The sequence below is a fragment of the Lissotriton vulgaris genome, chromosome 12 (genome assembly GCF_964263255.1).
Source record: "Lissotriton vulgaris chromosome 12, aLisVul1.2, whole genome shotgun sequence".
NCBI classification, from domain to species: domain Eukaryota; kingdom Metazoa; phylum Chordata; class Amphibia; order Caudata; family Salamandridae; genus Lissotriton; species Lissotriton vulgaris.
In genome coordinates, this window is record NC_141700.1 from 254,582,852 (window position 1) to 254,603,932 (window position 21,081).

The 21,081-nt window shown below is 47.5% G+C and overlaps 1 protein-coding gene across 1 annotated transcript in view; it reads right to left on the reverse strand.

The window, feature by feature from the left end:
* Positions 1–21,081, reverse strand: part of DOK4 (docking protein 4) — a 150,261-nt gene that overhangs the window by 60,547 nt on the left and 68,633 nt on the right. The window contains exons 2-3 of the mRNA XM_086947787.1: positions 4,026–4,133; positions 1,624–1,738 (exon numbers count right to left, since the gene is read on the reverse strand). Of these exons, the coding sequence (XP_086803913.1) occupies positions 1,624–1,738; positions 4,026–4,133 (223 nt within the window). The remainder of the gene's footprint in view (positions 1–1,623; positions 1,739–4,025; positions 4,134–21,081) is intronic.

Sequence of the window (21,081 nt, forward strand, 5' to 3'; positions counted from 1 at the left end):
TGGTTCAAAAACCAAAACATAAATAAAAGGAATTGTCATTTACAATGCCGATAGCTCAAACTCGCGTAAATGCGAGACCTGTTGCATTAGAAATGCTTGTTCTAAATTGGGCCTTGAGTTTCATCTTGAGTGGGTGTCTGATTTATTGGTTCTTTGTGTACAACACATGCTTAACACTACCCTCCGATGAGCCAAACTGCTCACTGACACCACCACTAACAGAGCATTTGGGATTAATAATTCAAGCCTTGGCAGCCAATATGGGTTGTCTGGACTTCCTACATAGTGTACTTAATTTTGGTGCACTACATAAAAAGCCAGCTTCCTACATTGGTGGATCAATGGTGGGGTACAAGACTTTGCATTTGCTGATACCTGTGGACTTTAGTCAAAAATATTTTTCAAACTTTTCTAATCTAAACTGTTAGGGTCTTCTGTTAAATGTTCCCCGCCAAAAAATGAAAAATACAACTATAATTAATGCTTGTTTATTATTGTTTTATTTTGGTTGTCGGAGCTGAGGCTTGGGGCTGGGGCTACAGATGACAGGCTGATGGTGGAGTGTTTTGCACTGTAATCGGTATGCATGACGGGTTTGGCCAAACATCTCAGGATGGCCAAACCTCCATGCCCACTGAGGCACTAGGGAGAGCAGGCACAGGCTCTCAGTCCACCTGGGAGTGCAAATCCACGGCGCTCAGGTTAATCCTGATGCTGCTTTCATGCAGTCAGGATTGGCTGCAGGGGGATTCTAGGGGCCTGCAGTGCACGGGGTCAAACCAGGGCGTGGATACAGGTATGTTATTTATTATTATTATTTTTTATTTTATTGTCCATAACCGATTTACCTCTCCCGCAACCCCTTTGCCCAGATACCAGCTGCTACTGAGTCCAATCCAGAGGATGTCTATACCTCTGGGCATGACACACTGTGTGATCAAGGTCTGCAACAGAGTGATTGGGTAGAGGTTTAACAGGACTTTGGGCAACCAGGGCAGGGCCCTAGCCTTCTGACTTTTTAGGAGCCGTCATTTAACCAGGCAGGCATGGCCAGATGAAAACTTCAAGTAGTATGTGTTTTGTTACAAACATAAGGGTCCTTTAAATCTGTTTCTATTTACATGTTGCCTTTACTCTACTACCCTCTTGTGTCAGTGAAAAGAAACTGCCATAAAAGGAAACCAGAAAAAAGAGGGGCATAATTATACAGATTCTCAGAGACTACCAGGGAGTCGCCTATAAAGCATAAACTTTCCCGACTTTCGAAGTCATCTGAAGAAGACCACTTACAAGACACTTCTGTCAGGCTGTTAGGATAAAGTGCTGCTTCTAGTTTGGTGAAGTCTGACTTGCAGGATGGAACTGGGCTAAGGTAATTGTGTCCTTTACTCTTCCAGGTTAAGGATACTATAAACCAAGCTTTAGGAACTTTCCAAGCAAATAACTTAGTCCACAGTTTACTATAAAAGTTGCCACAAACTATTGCTAGAGGTCATTACTTAGGTGAAGGGTAGAAACGAGTCTGCACATTACTGTATCACATTGCAGTGTCCTGTATGGCCAGCCTGTTTCTAGATCACAAATAAGGCAGAAAAAAAGATGCCCATGTACTTGCCAAATTACCTGAGTCACACGTGAAGGTCCTGGCTGTGTCGTCTGTGAACACGATGGCCACGGCTTGACGCTTAGTCTCTTTCGGTAGCCGAGCAATGCTCTTCACGTTGTTGATTTCTGTGATCTGAAAAAAAGACCTCATTATACATTTTCACACGACATCCCCCACCCACCCAAATGCAGACTCTACGTGTCCCACAATAACTCAATGTCAGTCCCAGAAGTGCCATGCTTGAATGTGAAGTAGACACCTAGAAAGGCCTTCTTCCTAAGAGGGGCACATAGGACAGAGGTGCTTGTTGGGCTTCGCAAGGGGGGCAGGTAATGAAACCCTGGCTGTGTGGGAGCTGTAGGAGATGATATACAAACGCAGCCTGTGGGAGACATGTAGGAGTGCTGCATGTGAAGGCGAGGTAAGAAACTATGCAAGACTTGTTGAAAAAGGAGCTGTAGGGAATGGCTGTAGTGGTGAACGCAAGGGAGTTGTAGGGAATGGTGTAGGAGCAGAGGATATGAGACAGAAATAGACAATATAGAAGTAAAGCTTGATCCGAGGGAGCTGTGGGGAACGGTGCAGGAGTGGTGCATATGAGGGCGCAGTTGGAAATAATATAGGGGCGGTTGATATAAGGAAGCTGTAGGGAAAGGTTTAACAGAGGTGGATGTGAGGGAGCAGTCGGGAACAGATGAGTGGGGGAACTGAAGTGGAATGTTTTAGAAACCCTGGATATGAATATGTGGACGCAGGAGGGAACGTGTAGAGTGCTGGATGTAAGGGGCAGGGTACAATGAAGGAGCAATGGATATCATGGAGTTATAGGTGATGTTGTAGGAGCACTGGATGTTTGAGAGCAGTGGGAAACAGTGAAGGGTTGACGGATATGAGGGAGCAGTAATAAATAGTGAAGGCGTGTTGGATATGATGGAGTGGTAGGGACTGATGAAGGACTGATGAAAAGGGAATGATCAGGGTGGAGTGGACTTGAGGGAGAAGTATGGAAAAGAATAGGAGCGGTGGATAAGAAGGATCAGCAGGGAATGGTGTAGGAGTGGTGGATATGCGGGACCAACAAAGAATGGCGAAGGAGCAGTGAATGTTGGGAGCAGTCGGGAATGCTTTCGAGGTAGTGGCTATAATGAAGTGCTGGATATGAAGGAGCAGCAGGGAATGGCGATGGAGCAGTGGATATGAGGGTGCTGTAGGGACTTGAGTAACAGTAGATGGGAGGGAGCAGTAAGGAACAATGGATATCAGGCAGCTTTAGGGAATGGAGCAGAAGCAATGGAGACGAAAGAACAGCAGAGATTAGAGGAGTAGTGGAGGACATGTGGAAGCAGAGGGAATGGGGAGATTAGAGGAGCGGTGGTGGACGTGTGGAAGCAGTAGGGAATGGGGAGATTAGAGGGGCGGTGGTGGACATGTGGAAACAGTAGGGAATGGGGAGATTAGAGGAGCGGTGGTGGACATGTGGAAGCAGTAGGGAATTGAGAGATTAGAGGAGCAGTGGTGGACATGTGGAGGCATTGGAGAATGACGAGATTAAAGGGGCAGTGGTGGACATGTGGAAGCAGTAAGGAATGAGGAGATTAGAGGAGCAGTGGTGGACATGTGGGAGCAGTAGGGAATGGAGAGATTAGAGGAGGAGTGGTGGACATGTTGAAGCAGTAGGGAATAGTGAATATGTGGGAGTATTACAAGATGTAAAGAAGAAGTGTATGTGGGAGCATTAGGGAATGGTAAAGGAGAGCACAGTGTAAACTATGCTTGTGAATGATCCGTAGGAGCGCTGGATGCGGGGTTATTGTAGGGAATGCTGTCTGAGTGCTTGAAGTGGGGTCTGTAGGTAATGATTTTACAGAACTGCCATAAGGTGATCAGTAGGTGTGCTGGGTGTAGGGAGGCTGAAGGAGGTGGTGCACAAGTAGTAGGTACTGGGAAGCTGTAGATGATGATCTAAGAGTGTTGAGTGGGTGGGGGAGTTATCGGAGATTATAGAAAAGCGCTGGGTGTGGGGAAGCTGTAGGAGATGAGGTAACAGCACTGAGTGGGCGTGGAGACGCTGTAGGAGATGATGTAGGAGGCGCTGGATCTGCGTGGGAAAACAGGAGAGGATGCTGTTGGGAGCTCTGGATGTGAAGGAGCTGTACTGGATGATGTAAGAGGGAAATGTGTGGTGCTGTAGTTGATGAAGGTGGGAGAGATGAGGGGAGATGAGGGGTGATGCAGGACGTCTACGGGTTGCTTCCAGAGTGTGGGCAGTCAGATGATGTAGGAGCTGGCCGCGGGAGCGCCGACTGCAGGAGATGTTCGTAGTGGCTCCACATGTAAGAGATAGAGTTTCCTATGGGTACTCTATGTGATGAGGTTTAGGGTATGGTGCAGGCCAATCAGCTATGGTAACTCTTCGCACCTTAGGACATCCCCGCAAGAGCACCGACTTCTCATCGGGATACTTCTCCAGCCGGCGGGGACCTTTACTTGAAGATTTCCTAAAGACCAACCAACACCGTCGATAAATCTGGAACAGAAGAGATGCAATATTAAAGGCAATGCCAAAGTCTCCTGGATTGCCCACTGCCCAACAGGACACTGCTAGGAAGGTAGACTCATGGCAAGGACTCAGTCTCATGGTCACCAAGAAAGTACATCCTGAGCACACACTGTTCCACCTGTATGGAGACTCACATCATCAGGAACTAATTCACCTGGATCCCAACTGCACCGCACACTCTGAGATAAACAAGAGCACAAATCGTACCCCCCCCTTGTGAAACATGGACTCCTCAAGCCACATTAAGATCGCAATTACTATGAACAGAGAAGAGACACCCCTGCTGCCAGCTGTTGTCATACTTTGAACATGCCGTCTTTAAGGTAACACAGATTGATCATTTCTGTACACTGTAACTCAAAGTAAGCTGTAAAGGTTTGGTTGAACATCTCCTGTCTGATGACGGATCAACTTTTATGTTTTGCAGGATACCTTCTGGCCACTCAATTTCCAGGTTTGGCAAGTAACGGCAACATATTATATTGTATACATACTTCAAGGGGCTTTGGTTGAGCCTCCTTCTACGAATGGGCTTTTGGCTCAAGAACCGTCTTTCATTGGTTTCAGACATTGCCAACCACATTGTGGATCAGCCCACTGGCCCGATGGGCTGGTGAATTGGTCCCACTGTAAGCGTGAAGAGCGGTGTATCGGCTTCTTTTGTCTGCCGGGTTGCAAAAAATCTGCTCACAAATAACAATGTTAGGGAATCCCATGGCGGAGGTGTTCGGGTAGTGAGATGGAATGCACCGTGACCGAAACAGAAAGAGTAGAAAATAGAGAAACAGAGAGAGGGGGGCAATAAAAAGAGGGAGTATGAGTGCTAAAGGTATGAAAGAAAAAGTAAGGATAGCTAAAAAGGTTGGTTGATGGAAGCAGAAAACGGAGGAGGAAGGAAACATTGAAGGAAGAAAAGATAAAAATGGAGGAAGAAAGGGTGAATGAAGGAAGGGAGAAAGAATGAATGGATAGAAGGGTGTAAGGACAGATACATGCAACAGTGGAAAAGTGGATGGAAGGCTAAAAGAAGAATAGGTGGGACTGTTAAAGGATAAATGGCAGAGTGAAAGCATCAATAGGGTGATGGAGGGAAGCATGGACGAAAGGCAGATAAGAAACATTAGAAGAAGGAAGAGTGAAAGGATTGATGGGTGTAAAGATGAGCACAGAAAGGTGGAGAGGCCCTGGAGAGACATGGAAGAAAAGTGAAGAAAAAACATGCGTTATATTTCTGAGAGTAAAGAGTGGGCTTTCAATTCAACTCCCGGCCTTGGAAATTAGAAATGGGAAGGCGCCACCACCTAAACGGTCCAACGTATTGACAGGACCCTGAGCAGAAATGGTGAAGATCTCACATGGACTGATATTTGGTGAAGCTTTGCAGGCAGGATGCAGAGCGAACCTGGATGTCTGATTGCTCTCGAGAAAGGCCGGGGATCTTAACAAGCATTTGCAATGCAATAGGTCTCGCATTAGGAAAGTTTGAGCTATTGGTATTGTAAATGACAAATATTTTATTTATGTGTTGGTTTTGAAAATAGCGAAATTAATAGCTTTGTTATTTACAATGCCAATACTTTTAACTTTTGCAAATGTGGCACCGATAGCATTTGTAATGCAACATGTTTTGTATTTACGTGACTTAGATGTATTGATATTACAAATAACAATGGTTTTTCATTTTTTTAAATAATCAATACTTAAATAAAAGTTATTGTAATTTATAATGGCAATAGCTTAAACTTTTGTGAAGATTATGTGCAGTGTATTTTATTGTGACGAAAATCCAAGAACAGAAGTGAAATATTAACATCTTTTTGTGACATTTGTAATAAAGATTGAAACATTGAGAGAACATATTTGAACCAGTTGTTGTTGAATGGTTGCACAGACTTATGCTGTGGTAGCACTGAGTGATGTTGTGGTGGCGACGAGTGATGCTTTGGCGTTCAGTGATGCTGTGGTAGTGCATAGTGATATCGTGGTGCATTTAAGTGATGCTGTAGTGCCCCTGAGTGATGCAGTGGTGGTGCGATAGTTAGATAGAGTGAGGGCGATAGATAGATAGAGGGAAGGGCGATAGATAGATAGAGTGAGGGCGATAGATGGATAGATAAATAGAGTGAGCGCAATAGATAGAGTGATGGCGATAGATAGAGTGAGTGGAATAGATAGAGTGAGGGCGATAGATAGATATATGTGTGTGGTTGTGTGTGTGTGGTTGTGTGTGTGTGTGATTGTGTGTGTTTGTGATTGTGTGTGTGTGTGGTTGTGTATGTGTGTGGTTGTGTGTGGTTGTATGTGTGTGTGGTTGTGTGTTTAGTTGTTTGTGTAGTTGGGTGTGTGGTTGTGTGTGTGGTTGTGTGTGTAGTTGGGTGCGTGGTTGGGTGTGGTTGTGTGTGTGTGGCTGGGTGTGGTTGGGTGTGTATATGGTTGTGTGTGTGTGTGTGGCTGTGTGTGTGGTTGTGTGTGGTTGTGTGTTTGTGGTTGTGTGTGTGGTTGTGTGTGTGGTTGTGGGTGTGGGTGGTTGTGGCTGTGTGTGGTTGTGTGTGGTGTTGTGTTTGTGGTTGTGTGTGGTTGTGTGTGTGGTTGTGTGTGTGTGGTTGTGTGGATGTGGTTGTGGGTGTGGTTGTGTGTGTGTGTGGTTGTGGGTGTGTGGATGTGGGTGTGTGTGTGGTTGTGTGTGGTTGTGTGTCTGATTGTGTGGTTAGGTGTGGTTGTGTGTGTGTACGTAAGATTTACTCAACATACACCGGAAAAGAGACAAAGATCTTTAAGTAAAAATCGAACGGAAGTGACCGACGGTAATAGCCAATGACGCGTGCTGAATGACACCCCCAGAAAGTGAACACAGGAAGCGCCAGTAACTTCCTGGAAAGCCCGCAAAGGCGACGCTGGGGCCAACACGAAAATACATAACATGTTATTAATAGAGTGAGTTCTATGATGCTTTGTAATCTATTTCCTTCGCCACTTTCTCGGTGCTTAGCATATCGATTTGTTTGAATATCTTTACTGTTTGAAGCCAAACGTTCAAGAGGTAATCTTTAATTTATGGAAATTAGAACAAGGGTTTCTGGGTAAATGAGACCGGTCTGCTGTATGCTTTTCTAACATGACCAAAAGCAAAGCCACCAGGAGGAAAACCTGCAATAGCAACGAGCAGCCGGTGCAGTACTTGAATATGCATATCACGAGGTAATCAAGCTCAGGCAAAGGAAGTAGAAACGAAACAGTGAAAATGCTGCTCGTATTCTCTCCATCACAATATGCACAGCCCATTCTAGTTCTACGTTTTGGAAGCTGACGTTTGAAAAGATGTATTTTTAAAGAGCCACGTTGCATTACGAGCACCTTACTTTGGCACCTGTTTGTTTTTCCGTTTTTTATTTTTACAGAATATTGTTTTTCATAATATGTTACTTTCTAAGCGTCAGGCGGAACCGAACTGGGTTCCGCCGTTGAAGTGCGAAAACGGAAGCAGGACAGAGCAACTCGGGGGGATTTGTTAATATGTCAAAGTGAGCCCATGAAACGATGGGCGGGACTCCAGGGGAGTGGCGTTTGACGTGGGGGGTACTAACTGTCAGACAGTTGAATGAAAATACACGGGACATTTCAGTTTTAAACAAATTGCATTTTATGAAAGATTTCACGGTATCTACTTTTCGACATTTTGTGTCTGTTATTGGACTATATAAAGCTGAAAAGGCACGTGATGGAAACAATACAACTATGTTTAGGCTGAAAAGGCCACTGGAAATGTACAGAACAAAAAAAAACAAGTGATAACAAGATGTGCGCACGCACTCATGAAAACGAAACTTAGCGTGGGGGCGGGACTTCCGTCTTGTGCGCGAATCAGCGCCCACGGAGTTCCTGGCCCGCGTAGCAGTGGTGACGCGGGGCTCCCATGCCCGAGGGAGAGCCCCGCGGAGGCTACAGAACACCGGATTGGCGGTAAGTGGGACTGTATTCGGGAGCGGGGGGGGGGGGGGTTTCGCGTGTGTGTATGTGTGTGCGCATGTGTGCGATGGCGGGGGTGTCTCTGTATGCGTGCGTGTGTGTGTCTCTGGTGGGGGTAAGGGGGGGGAGCGTGTGTGTATGCAGTGTGTGTATGCAGTGTGTGTGTATACGACGGCAGGGGTGGGTTCTCTGTATGTATGGGTGCGTGCATGGGTGCTCGTGTGTGTGTGTGTGTGTCTCTGAGTATGCGCATGCGTGCCCACGAGGTGCAATCTGCGCCCGTGCACCTCTCGTGTCCACATTCCCAAATACGGGTAACAATAGTTGTCTTGCTGACAGCAATCAATGCTTTCGCATTGAATGCAGGTCAGCTCGACCTAAAAAGAGAGGACTTGTCATTGAAGTGTAACAACATGAGAGATGTGAGTGCACCTACGGAGTCCGAGGATTAGGTGTGCTGCTGTACGCCTGTACTATCTGAAGTCAGTTGATTACATTGGAAGACTCCGATAGGGAGAGTTACAATAGTCAAGATGATAAGAAATTATTGATTTGATGACCGTGAATGGGGACAATGGTCCTCTGGACCTCCAGCAAGTAACATCAGGTGGCTGTGACCTTGTAGATGAGGCTTTTGAAGGTCAAGCACAAGGAAAACGGCATACCCGGGTTGCAAGCAGTCGATACTGGTTGAGGAGGGGTTACCATGTGCGTGGTATTTCCAGAGGTTGTGTTTTTTTTCAGTAGATGGTAATTTATGTTTACTTTGCAATGTTATCAGAGCAATATTCATCTCAAGAGGATCCTCCCAATTTAGAAGGATCAAAATATTTCTCATCTCTTGAGAACATCTTGAGCTGCCCCCCCCCAGTGAGATACTTGCATAATAAATATGTAATGTACGGCTCACACAGCTGTTTCAAGAAAATTACACTGCTGTAAAGTAGAATAAACCTGCCTCTGAGCTACCGGGGAAGGGCTTTAAAACATGTTGAGACTAGAAGAGGTCTACTTTATCATTCAAAGCGTACATAGATATAGGTTTGTTTTTTACTACATACAACACAATATATGTTTACTCACAAAGAGCACACTATCAATAAAATGGCATTATTGTGCTTTCAACCAGACAAAAACCACTGTTAGCAAATATTAATGTTAATACTATAGGCTGAATGTGATTAGTTTTTTTTTTATCAGTTTGTGATAAAATTCCCTAATAGCTAGATGATAATGGCCCTAATTGGGCCTGCAATTAGCTTCTAATTGCAACACAGAAAGCTTAATTGCCTTTTCCTTTCTGCATCAGACAAGCCCAACCTTCAACTTGGTTCTGCATTGCAACACTGTTCCTGTGACCCTGTTATTATGGTACAGATTGTAAATGTTGACGACGCCATTCAGGATTGTAATACCAATGTACCCTCAAATTCCAGCTTCAAGCATTACTTAACATGTCTGCTCTCTGTGTTTCTTAACTGAATCCTCTTGGCTGCAGCACGTTGTTGGCAGCTGCAAACAGCAGCTAAAATGGAGTTTGAAAACGTTCAAAGTAGCCATGCACATTTAGCTCCCTCTTCCATGTGCTGCGTTGCTTGATGGCCTGCACTGATTCTGCTGACTTTTGTGAGAGAAGGGACCATTGTTGTGGTAGTTCGATCAGTGGCCCCTTGGATCCCAGTGCAGGCAAGGACAATGCTCTCCCCCCTACCGGACAAAATGCCTGTGTATCAAAATGCAGCAATAATGAGGGTTCAATTAGCTGTTCAGGCCTCTGGGCCCTGGTGTCACTGCACCTGCTACATCTTTGTTAGCTACACCTGTGGAGTTGATCATTGTTGGAGTGTGTGATGAGAACCAGGCTGGTGTCACTTTAACTTCCACACAGATTTTCCCCAGAGCTTCCCTGTGAATCCTAAAAACATGGCATTTCTGGGGTTCCATAAAACCCCGAGTGAAAGCAGACCCTTATAATGGTGTGAGTTGTCCAAGTTTTCTTTTCGCCTGTTTCAGAGAGTGGCTGCTTATCCCAAATAGTGAACTACTGAACTTAATTCAATTACATGTTTTTTTTTATTTCTGCAAAAATAACATCGAATTCATAAATCACACATTAAGATAGCACCAAATCAATCCCTGAAATCACAGGGAGACCTTGTAGACATGTTGTAGACAATAGTCAAAGCACCAATCATATCCAAGAACAAGCATTTACAATGCAATGGTTTTGCCTTTGTTAAAGTTAGAGCTATTGGCATTGCTCTTGACATTATATTTATTTATGTTTTTTTAACATAAATAAATGGCATTGCCATTTACAATGCCACTAGCTTTATCTCTCGCAAATGACACACACAAACACACACAGAGCCCCCCCAAACACACACCCATACAGAGCCCCCCCACACACACCCACACAGCCCCCCACACACACAGCCACACAAAGCTTCCCACACACACAGCCACACAAAGCTTTCCACACACACAGCTACACAGAGCCCTCCACACACACCCACACAGCACAAGCAGGCAACAGGGGCACACGGAGGCACAAGCAGTGGGTGCATCGGTGGAGCTGAGTGGTGGGTGCATCGGTGGAGCTGTGTCAATGGAGCTGTGTGGTGGGTGCATCGGTGGAGCTGTGTGGTGGGTGCATCGGTGGAGCTGTGTGGTGGGTGCATCGGTGGAGCTGTGTGGTGGGTGCATCGGTGGAGCTGTGTGGTGGGTGCATCGGTGGAACTGTGTCGGTGGAGTTGTGTGGTGGGTGCATCGGTGGAGCTGGGTGGTGGGTGCATCGGTGGAGCTGTGTCGGTGGAGCTGTGTGGTGGCTGCATCGGTGGAGCTGTGTGGTGGGTGCATCGGTGGAGCTGGGTGGTGGGAGCATCGGTGGTGCTGTGTCGGTGGAGCTGTGTGGTGGCTGCATCGGTGGAGCTGTGTGGTGGTTGCATCGGTGAAGCTGTGTGGTGGGTGCATCGGTGGAGCTGTGTCGGTGGAGCTGTGTGGTGGCTGCATCGGTGGAGCTGGGTGGTGGGTGCATCGGTGGAGCTGTGTGGTGGGTGCATCGGTGGAGCTCTGTGGTGGGTGCATCTGTAGGGCTGTGTGTTGGGTGCCTCGGTGGAGCTGTGTGGTGGGTGCCTCAGTGGAGCTGTGTGGTGGGTGCATCGGTGGTGCTGTGTCGGTGGAGCTGCGTGGTGGGTGCATCAGTGGAGCTGTGTGGTGGGTGCATCTGTGGAGCTGTGTGGTGGGGGCATTGTAGAGCTGTGTGGTGGGGGCATGGTAGAGCTGTGTGGTGGGTGCCTCGGTGGAGCTGTGTGGTGGGTGCCTCGGTGGAGCTGTGTGGTGGGTGCCTCGGTGGAGCTGTGTCGGTGGAGCTGTGTGGTGGCTGCATCGGTGGAGCTGTGTGGTGGCTGCATCGGTGGAGCTGTGTGGTGGCTGCATCGGTGGAGCTGTGCGGTGGGTGCATCGGTGGAGCTGTGTGGTGGCTGCATCGGTGGAGCTGTGCGGTGGGTGCATCGGTGGAGCTGTGTGGTGGGTGCATCGGTGGAGCTGTGTGGTGGGTGCATCGGTGGAGCTGTGTCGGTGGAGCTGAGTGGTGGGTGCATCGGTGGAGTTGTGTGGTGGGTGCATCGGTGGAGCTGGGTGGTGGGTGCATCGGTGGAGCTGTGTCGGTGGAGCTGTGTGGTGGCTGCATCGGTGGAGCTGTGTGGTGGGTGCATCGGTGGAGCTGGGTGGTGGGAGCATCGGTGGTGCTGTGTCGGTGGAGCTGTGTGGTGGCTGCATCGGTGGAGCTGTGTGGTGGTTGCATCGGTGAAGCTGTGTGGTGGGTGCATCGGTGGAGCTGTGTCGGTGGAGCTGTGTGGTGGCTGCATCGGTGGAGCTGGGTGGTGGGTGCATCGGTGGAGCTGTGTGGTGGGTGCATCGGTGGAGCTCTGTGGTGGGTGCATCTGTAGGGCTGTGTGTTGGGTGCCTCGGTGGAGCTGTGTGGTGGGTGCCTCAGTGGAGCTGTGTGGTGGGTGCATCGGTGGTGCTGTGTCGGTGGAGCTGCGTGGTGGGTGCATCAGTGGAGCTGTGTGGTGGGTGCATCTGTGGAGCTGTGTGGTGGGGGCATTGTAGAGCTGTGTGGTGGGGGCATGGTAGAGCTGTGTGGTGGGTGCCTCGGTGGAGCTGTGTGGTGGGTGCCTCGGTGGAGCTGTGTGGTGGGTGCCTCGGTGGAGCTGTGTCGGTGGAGCTGTGTGGTGGCTGCATCGGTGGAGCTGTGTGGTGGCTGCATCGGTGGAGCTGTGTGGTGGCTGCATCGGTGGAGCTGTGCGGTGGGTGCATCGGTGGAGCTGTGTGGTGGCTGCATCGGTGGAGCTGTGCGGTGGGTGCATCGGTGGAGCTGTGTGGTGGGTGCATCGGTGGAGCTGTGTGGTGGGTGCATCGGTGGAGCTGTGTCGGTGGAGCTGAGTGGTGGGTGCATCGGTGGAGCTGGGTGGTGGGTGCATTGGTGGAGCTGGGTGGTGGGTGCATCGGTGGAGCTGTGTCGGTGGAGCTGTGTGGTGGCTGCATCGGTGGAGCTGTGTGGTGGGTGCATCGGTGGAGCTGGGTGGTGGGAGCATCGGTGGAGCTGTGTCGGTGGAGCTGTGTGGTGGCTGCATCGGTGGAGCTGTGTGGTGGTTGCATCGGTGAAGCTGTGTGGTGGGTGCATCGGTGGAGCTGTGTCGGTGGAGCTGTGTGGTGGCTGCATCGGTGGAGCTGGGTGGTGGGTGCATCGGTGGAGCTGTGTGGTGGGTGCATCGGTGGAGCTCTGTGGTGGGTGCATCTGTAGGGCTGTGTGTTGGGTGCCTCGGTGGAGCTGTGTGGTGGGTGCCTCAGTGGAGCTGTGTGGTGGGTGCATCGGTGGTGCTGTGTCGGTGGAGCTGCGTGGTGGGTGCATCAGTGGAGCTGTGTGGTGGGTGCATCTGTGGAGCTGTGTGGTGGGGGCATTGTAGAGCTGTGTGGTGGGGGCATGGTAGAGCTGTGTGGTGGGTGCCTCGGTGGAGCTGTGTGGTGGGTGCCTCGGTGGAGCTGTGTGGTGGGTGCCTCGGTGGAGCTGTGTCGGTGGAGCTGTGTGGTGGGTGCATCGGTGGAGCTGGGTGGTGGGTGCATCGGTGGAGCTGTGTCGGTGGAGCTGTGTGGTGGCTGCATCGGTGGAGCTGTGTGGTGGCTGCATCGGTGGAGCTGTGTGGTGGCTGCATCGGTGGAGCTGTGCGGTGGGTGCATCGGTGGAGCTGTGTGGTGGGTGCATCGGTGGAGCTGTGTGGTGGGTGCATCGGTGGAGCTGTGTCGGTGGAGCTGAGTGGTGGGTGCATCGGTGGAGCTGGGTGGTGGGTGCATTGGTGGAGCTGGGTGGTGGGTGCATCGGTGGAGCTGTGTCGGTGGAGCTGTGTGGTGGCTGCATCGGTGGAGCTGTGTCGGTGGAGCTGAGTGGTGGGTGCATCGGTGGAGCTGGGTGGTGGGTGCATTGGTGGAGCTGGGTGGTGGGTGCATCGGTGGAGCTGTGTCGGTGGAGCTGTGTGGTGGCTGCATCGGTGGAGCTGTGTGGGGGGTGCATCGGTGAAGCTGTGTGGTGGCTGCATCGGTGGAGCTGTGTGGTGGGTGCATCGGTGGAGCTGTGTCGGTGGAGCTGTGTGGTGGGTGCATCGGTGGAGCTGGGTGGTGGGGGCATCAGTGGAGCTGTGTGGTGGGTGCCTCAGTGGAGCTGTGTGGTTGGTGCATCGGTGGAGCTCTGTGGTTGGTGCATTGGTGGAGCTGTGTCGGTGGAGCTGTGTGGTGGGTGCATCAGTGGAGCTTTGTGGTGGGTGCATTTGTGGAGCTGTGTGGTGGGTGCATCAGTGGAGCTGTGTGGTGGGGGCATGGTAGAGCTGTGTGGTAGGTGCCTCGGTGGAGCTGTGTGGTGGGTGCCTCGGTGGAGCTCTGTGGTGGGTGCATCAGTGAAGCTGTGTGGTGGGTGCATCGGTGGAGCTTAGTGGGTGCATTGGGGGAGCTGTGTGGAGGGTGCATTGGTGGAGCTTAGTTGGAGCATCGGTGGAGCTGTGTGGTGGGTGCCTCGGTGGAGCTGTGTGGTGGGTGCATCAGTGGAGCTGTGCGGTGGGTGCATCGGTGGAGCTGTGCGGTGGGTGCATCGGTGGAGCTGTGTGATGGCTGTGGAGTGAAAACTGGAATGTTGCTTCTCTTGTGAACTGGCTTTAATTTCCATCTTTGTTCTACGTGTTACAACTTGAGGCATATTTAAATCAGTTGTGCTAATGTCCGATCCCGGAAACTGCATTGTGCACACTTCTAATTTCAGGGCCTCAAGTAGCAGTCACTGTGTTTTATTTGGGAACAACTCGTCTCTGGTGGTTGTTCTCTAGGAAGATAATGCTGAGGTGCGAATGGAGATGTCTGGAGTGAATGGGACGAAGGGCTGTTTTTTTTTTCTTCTTCAATTTGCATCACGGGACCTGTGTATTAATGTCAACCTTTTTGTTGCCTCGCGAATGAGGTTGATTTCATCACATACATTCAATGAGGACTAAACCTCTTTAGGAAGGTGTTGCAGGTTTGCAAAAATGGTGTTTGACACAGGACTCTATTTTCACCCCAATATATCAGCAGTTATGCTAATTTTTAGTTAATCAACCCCAATGTTAAACAAAATAAGCACCAATTTGCCAGAAGACTCAGCCTGACACTTGACTTCTGTCTTTGAGGTACAGCAAATGTGGGAAGATGGATACAGAATCTAAAAGAACCTTTATTTATTGATTGCACTTATGCGATCCACCAAAATTCGGCTCACAACCGACCAATGGGTCGCCACCCACAGATTGCCAAACACTGGTCTAATCCTCAATCCTGCTGCAATTGCAATAAAATTATACAAGACATACTTTGCTCCAAGTCTGCCCGTATCTTAGAGATGACTCTAATGCTATCATGTTGTGCCACGTTATGTAGCGCACTCAACGAGGCCAGGCTTTATAGCCAGCAGTGGTCTGTCTTCTGAGACTTGTAGGTTTATTATTTTTCTTTTTAGGTCTCGCTTATCAACACCTTCAGCTGACTGGTGTAAAAAACCTGCTGTGAATTATATAACAGTCGGCTTAGCCACTCACTCATGATCGGATGGCTTTATCGTCCATCTCAGGGCACGGCTGAGAAGGCAGAGGATGGGGCTTGAAGGCCGCTGAAGATCTGTGCAGACAGAACAGTGAAAGGCAGGACAGTGAAGGGTAGGGCAGTAACGGACTGTCACAGGGTAGTGGGGCTGTGCCTGTTTCTAACCGTTACCGATTCAATTGCACACAATGGAACGTCAACAAAAGGTATTTTCCCAGGATCACACAACTGGCCATACAAGGAAGCTGGGATTTACACACAGATCGCCTGAATCACCACGCATGGGTTTAAGTCATAGATTGTGTCGCCATGGATTATGTCACATAAAGTCACGACTACAGCTGCCCCGCTCTCACCTCCCTCTCAGCCACTGCAGTGGGATGTAGCATCTAGTAACACGTGCCCGGTGCCTGGGCTGTCAATGGCTCGAGTTGGAATAGAACTGGCAAGCACGAAAAAAAATAGCTCAGAGGGTTACAGTGGGGGTTTCGGAAGTCGTTAAGAAAACAGCAAATCACAGAGATTAGCAAAATATCGTACTGAGTCTGTGGTGATGCTGCAACGAGCTCCTATGACGTAAAGAACGCATGCCGAAACGTCACAAAAATAGCTATGATGCAATTAGAGCTCTAGCTCTTTTTAAGTTGATAAAACGAGGACCACTTTGTTGCTTAATAAAATATATTCACTAAAAGCGCTACGAAGTGAGAGAAATACTGTTTATTCTGCAAGCACCTTCAAAGTACGTAGACGCTGTCCTTGTGGTACAATCTATAACAACAACTACAGAACAAAGAATATAAATTCACTTACTCACCCCTGGTACGAGGCTGTGGGTCCTCTGGGGCATCCGAGAAGAGACGCAGAAGTGCCGGCAATGCCGGACCACACACGGGGGCGTTCCCGGCGTCCCGTGACGTCGGCAAAAGGCAGTAACGGACTGTCACAGGGTAGTGGGGCTGTGCCTGTTTCTAACCGTTACCGATTCAATTGCACACAATGGAACGTCAACAAAAGGTATTTTCCCAGGATCACACAACTGGCCATACAAGGAAGCTGGGATTTACACACAGATCGCCTGAATCACCACGCATGGGTTTAAGTCATAGATTGTGTCGCCATGGATTATGTCACATAAAGTCACGACTACAGCTGCCCCGCTCTCACCTCCCTCTCAGCCACTGCAGTGGGATGTAGCATCTAGTAACACGTGCCCGGTGCCTGGGCTGTCAATGGCTCGAGTTGGAATAGAACTGGCAAGCACGAAAAAAAATAGCTCAGAGGGTTACAGTGGGGGTTTCGGAAGTCGTTAAGTAAACAGCAAATCACAGAGATTAGCAAAATATCGTACTGAGTCTGTGGTGATGCTGCAACGAGCTCCTATGACGTAAAGAACGCATGCCGAAACGTCACAAAAATAGCTATGATGCAATTAGAGCTCTAGCTCTTTTTAAGTTGATAAAACGAGGACCACTTTGTTGCTTAATAAAATATATTCACTAAAAGCGCTACGAAGTGAGAGAAATACTGTTTATTCTGCAAGCACCTTCAAAGTACGTAGACGCTGTCCTTGTGGTACAATCTATAACAACAACTACAGAACAAAGAATATAAATTCACTTACTCACCCCTGGTACGAGGCTGTGGGTCCTCTGGGGCATCCGAGAAGAGACGCAGAAGTGCCGGCAATGCCGGACCACACACGGGGGCGTTCCCGGCGTCCCGTGACGTCGGCAAAAGCCAAAGAATGTCGGGAACGCCCCCGTGTCTGGTCCGGCATTGACGGACAGGCCCCTCGTCCAATGGCAAGGCTCCGTTTACGGAGCCAGCCAATCAAGGACGAGGGCCGAACCAAGCCACACTACAGTTAACATCAGGTTTTCGCCTGCGCCGAAAAGATGCGCAGAGCGCATCTTCGGCGAGGCAAAACCTAAAAAGCAACGCACCTACGGGCCATTCACAATGGGGCACATGCATTAAAGTTTCATTTTGCGATTATCAAGTAGCGATTTATAAGAAATCACTATTTGGTAATAGCAAAATGCATTGCAACAATACAAACAGCAAATAGCGATTCTCTAATTGCGATTCCTTAAGAATCGAAAGTGCAATTAGGAAATCGCTATTTGCAGTTGCGACTCCATTCTTCCTTATGGGGCTCAAGGCCCATAGGTGAGAATGGTCTTGCATTGCCTGAATTGCGATTACCTTATTGGTAATCACAAATTAGGTAATGCAAAGGCAAGGGTGCCCGGGGGTAAGGCCTCCCTAACAAAATAAGATGCACATGTAAGGCAAACACATGCCCTAGAGGCAATTGCGCCACATTGCACTTTGAAAAATGCTGCTTTGTGCATTTTTCAAAGTAAGCACATAGTTAACATCAACTTCAAGTTGATGTTAATTAGCGTTTCCTAAATTCAAAATTCAAAATTCGCATTTAGGAAAGTCTTCCTGCATGTGCATTAGGGAATCGCATATTGTGATTCCCTATTTGTATTCGCAATTTAGGGAATCGCAAAAACTTGCGGTTACCTAAATTGTGAATTTAAAAAATCTTTTATGCATTGGAAAAGGCCATTTTGCGATTGCAAACGGACGAATTTTGCGAATCGCACTGTTTGCGATCGCAAAATTGCTTGATGCATATGCCCCAATGTGAATTAAAGACATCGATCTTAAAAAAGAAAGAGTGCTATACAACCTGGAGGTACTAACATGGAAAAATATCCCCTTTCAAAAGCAGGTATTGTATTCGTTAGGCTATACAACTACTAAACGTGTTTGTGGTATCTATGCTTCTCCATTCACTACTGGCGACATCCTACTTTCCTACAGACCCCCCCGTACTACACTACCAAAGCATTCGCTCTTTTATGCTTTTGTTTCGTACTAACGAGGGTTCTTTTAATGTTGCACACTATCTCACGCACGTCGTTTGCATCTTGACTAAAAAACAGTAAAAATACTTCCTCGTTGCGGCATCTTATCGTAAGAAATGACAGACACTCAGAAGTAAGTAACAGCTTTTCTTTACAGTCTACAACAACTCTGCAATGTGGTCCAGCAGACATAGATCCCAAAAGGACACATTTTCTTAATGAGTTGCTAAATGTCCATCCATACAAAGACATAATAACAATCTGGAACACAAGTGCATACTCCAAACAGAACAGATTTCCCGTTGCTTTTATGAAACAAGACAAATATAGAAACAAGACTAAACACAGCATAGAATATACTTGGATGCAAAACAATGCTAATTAATAGAACCAGCAGCTCAAACACATAATTAGGACATTATAAAAATCGAATCCTTTTTTACTTCAGTAAAATTCTCAATAGACCCGATACAACCAGCCTAAAATGTCCTCTCCTTTATGTGAAACATATTCATTTTCTATGAATACTTTTCCCTTATTCACAACACATTCAAAACTATAAATGAAGCAGCATTAGAAATGCATAAGCATTTTTTGAGCCTATTCATGAAAGATGTCATTGCTTACCTAGAGGAATTCAGTTTTGATGTCCCCAAGGTGTCTGGTAACCAAAGTCTCTTTTCTGCTATATGCAAATGATGCAGATTTATTATCCCTAAGAAAAATTCTGTGCAAGCTATGAAAGAGAAATTCTCGGTGTATTGTAGGAATAAAGCTTAGTCCATTAATGTGCACAAAACTAGTGCCATATCGATGAAAACTGTTCTAGCTTTAAAAATACAATTTTTAAAAACTGTGTATTACTTGAAAGGTAGACCATTTCGACGAGATAGGCACTCGCTTTCAGATTAATCTCAATTGGTGCAGCCTTGTAGAAAAAAATGACAGTTATATTCAACGCATCCTGCAAGGCTGTGCTAATATTTGTTATTGAAGTAGGCACCCAACCAATAATTGCGATTCTAAACGTCTACAGGCAGAAAGCGGTCGCAGCAGCACTGTATGGAGCCCAGGAACTTCAAGTAATATAAAATATTTTTTTTTGCACGCTTTGCTAAAATTGGACTCGGGTACATCACTTGGCCCTTTGTATCTGAAGTTGGGCATGAAAACAATTTCTGACCGAATTGCTCTATACCCAGTCTTGTACTCAAGTGGCATCAATTGAAATAATGTTGCTAAAGTTTACTTAAGATCAACACTGGAAGTGGTGTCTTTCAAAGGGCTAAAACGTGCGTGGCATGTAAGTAGCTCTGCTAAAAGTCTTGAACTAAGTGCCATATGTACCAAGCCCCATTTGCGAGTTAGTAACCTATTACCAACTCGCAAAATGGATGTACGTTGTTACAACACATGCTTTTAGCACGCATGCTGTAACAACGCAAGTTTTAAAATGCATTCCATGACAACGCATTAAACTAAGGGGTGTTGGATAGTGAATATTTTAATTTACTATTCCAACACCAGTCCCCGTGGACAATAGGGAAGGTGTTGGATAGTAAATTAAAACTATTCCCTATCCAAGAGCGCCCCCCAGTGTAATGCGTTGTAATGAAATGTGTTTTAAAGTCTGCGTTGTAATAGCACTGCGAGCTAAAAGTTGCGGCGTAAACGACGTTTCCCCGCAAAATTGGGTTTGCGAGTCTTTATTAGGTAGGGGCATGCCAAGGGGTCCCTTCCATATAGCTAGTCAAGTGCTTTGTACAACTGTTTTGCGACCGGAATGCGTTTGAAAAACAATTGCAGTTTACCACCTACTTCAAGTAGCTGGTAAGTCAGTCGCAAATGGGAAGGGGTCCACAAGGGACCTCTTCCTCTTTAGGAATAGTAGCAAAAACGTTTTTTTGAGGACGGGCAGTGGTCACACGGACCTCAGCCTACCCTTACAAAATTAAACAGAAAAGTTTCATTTGTCTTTTTGAAATGCATCCCATTTTCCTTTAAGGAAAATGGGCTGCATTTAAAGAAAAAAGTTGCTTTATTTAAAAGCAAACACAGACATGGAGGTCTGCTGTCCCCAGCAGGCCACCACTCCTGTGTTATTGTCCATTCCCAATGGGTGGGAAATTGCAACCTGCATCATGGAATATTGATGAGGCAGGTCAATTGCGACCCCATTGGGGAACGCTAATGTGTCTGAGTACATTAGTACATTTCATTTTGCGAGTCTCTAATTTCGAGTTAGAGACTCGCAAATTGAAATGTTCGTACATCTGGGCCCAAGTCATCTAAGGAATGACATGGGCCAAATTAATGATGACAGTACTACATCTGTTACGGAGGCATACTGGCTAAGTAAGTCTACTATCGACACCTCAAAATAGCTTCCTGACTTTTAACGTGGGTGCGTTTCTTACCTTGATCAGTTGCATGGAGAAAGGAAGTGATCCTTATTTGTAAAAGTCAGACTTGGGACATTTCCAACTAGAGTCTATCATTCAAAATGGGATGCTCAAAAGTCACAATTCTGCAATTGTGTGATGGAGGTAGATGTTGCACTTCATGCTCTGCTGCTCTAAAACTGATGGCCCAAGACAGAACTGGCTTCTCCATCTATTCAAGAACAATGGCGAAAGACACTAACTTGATGCTTTATTATTACGCTAAAGGACTGATGACATTGTACTTTTCTGAATTGCTTTCTCTATATGGTCTTCATGACTTATTTATCAATTCAAGTGGCGTTCTCATAGATAGAAGGGCACTCGTGGTTATACACGATGGAAATGAGCCGATGCTTCACTGGTCCTCTTGTACAGTTTAATCGCACCGGTCTATGCATGGCTATGACCATGCACATAAGACTATAAATGAGCTTCCTGGAGGCCAAATGTCTTGATGATTCACACTACCTGGGGACTTAATACACCATATACTTATGTCCA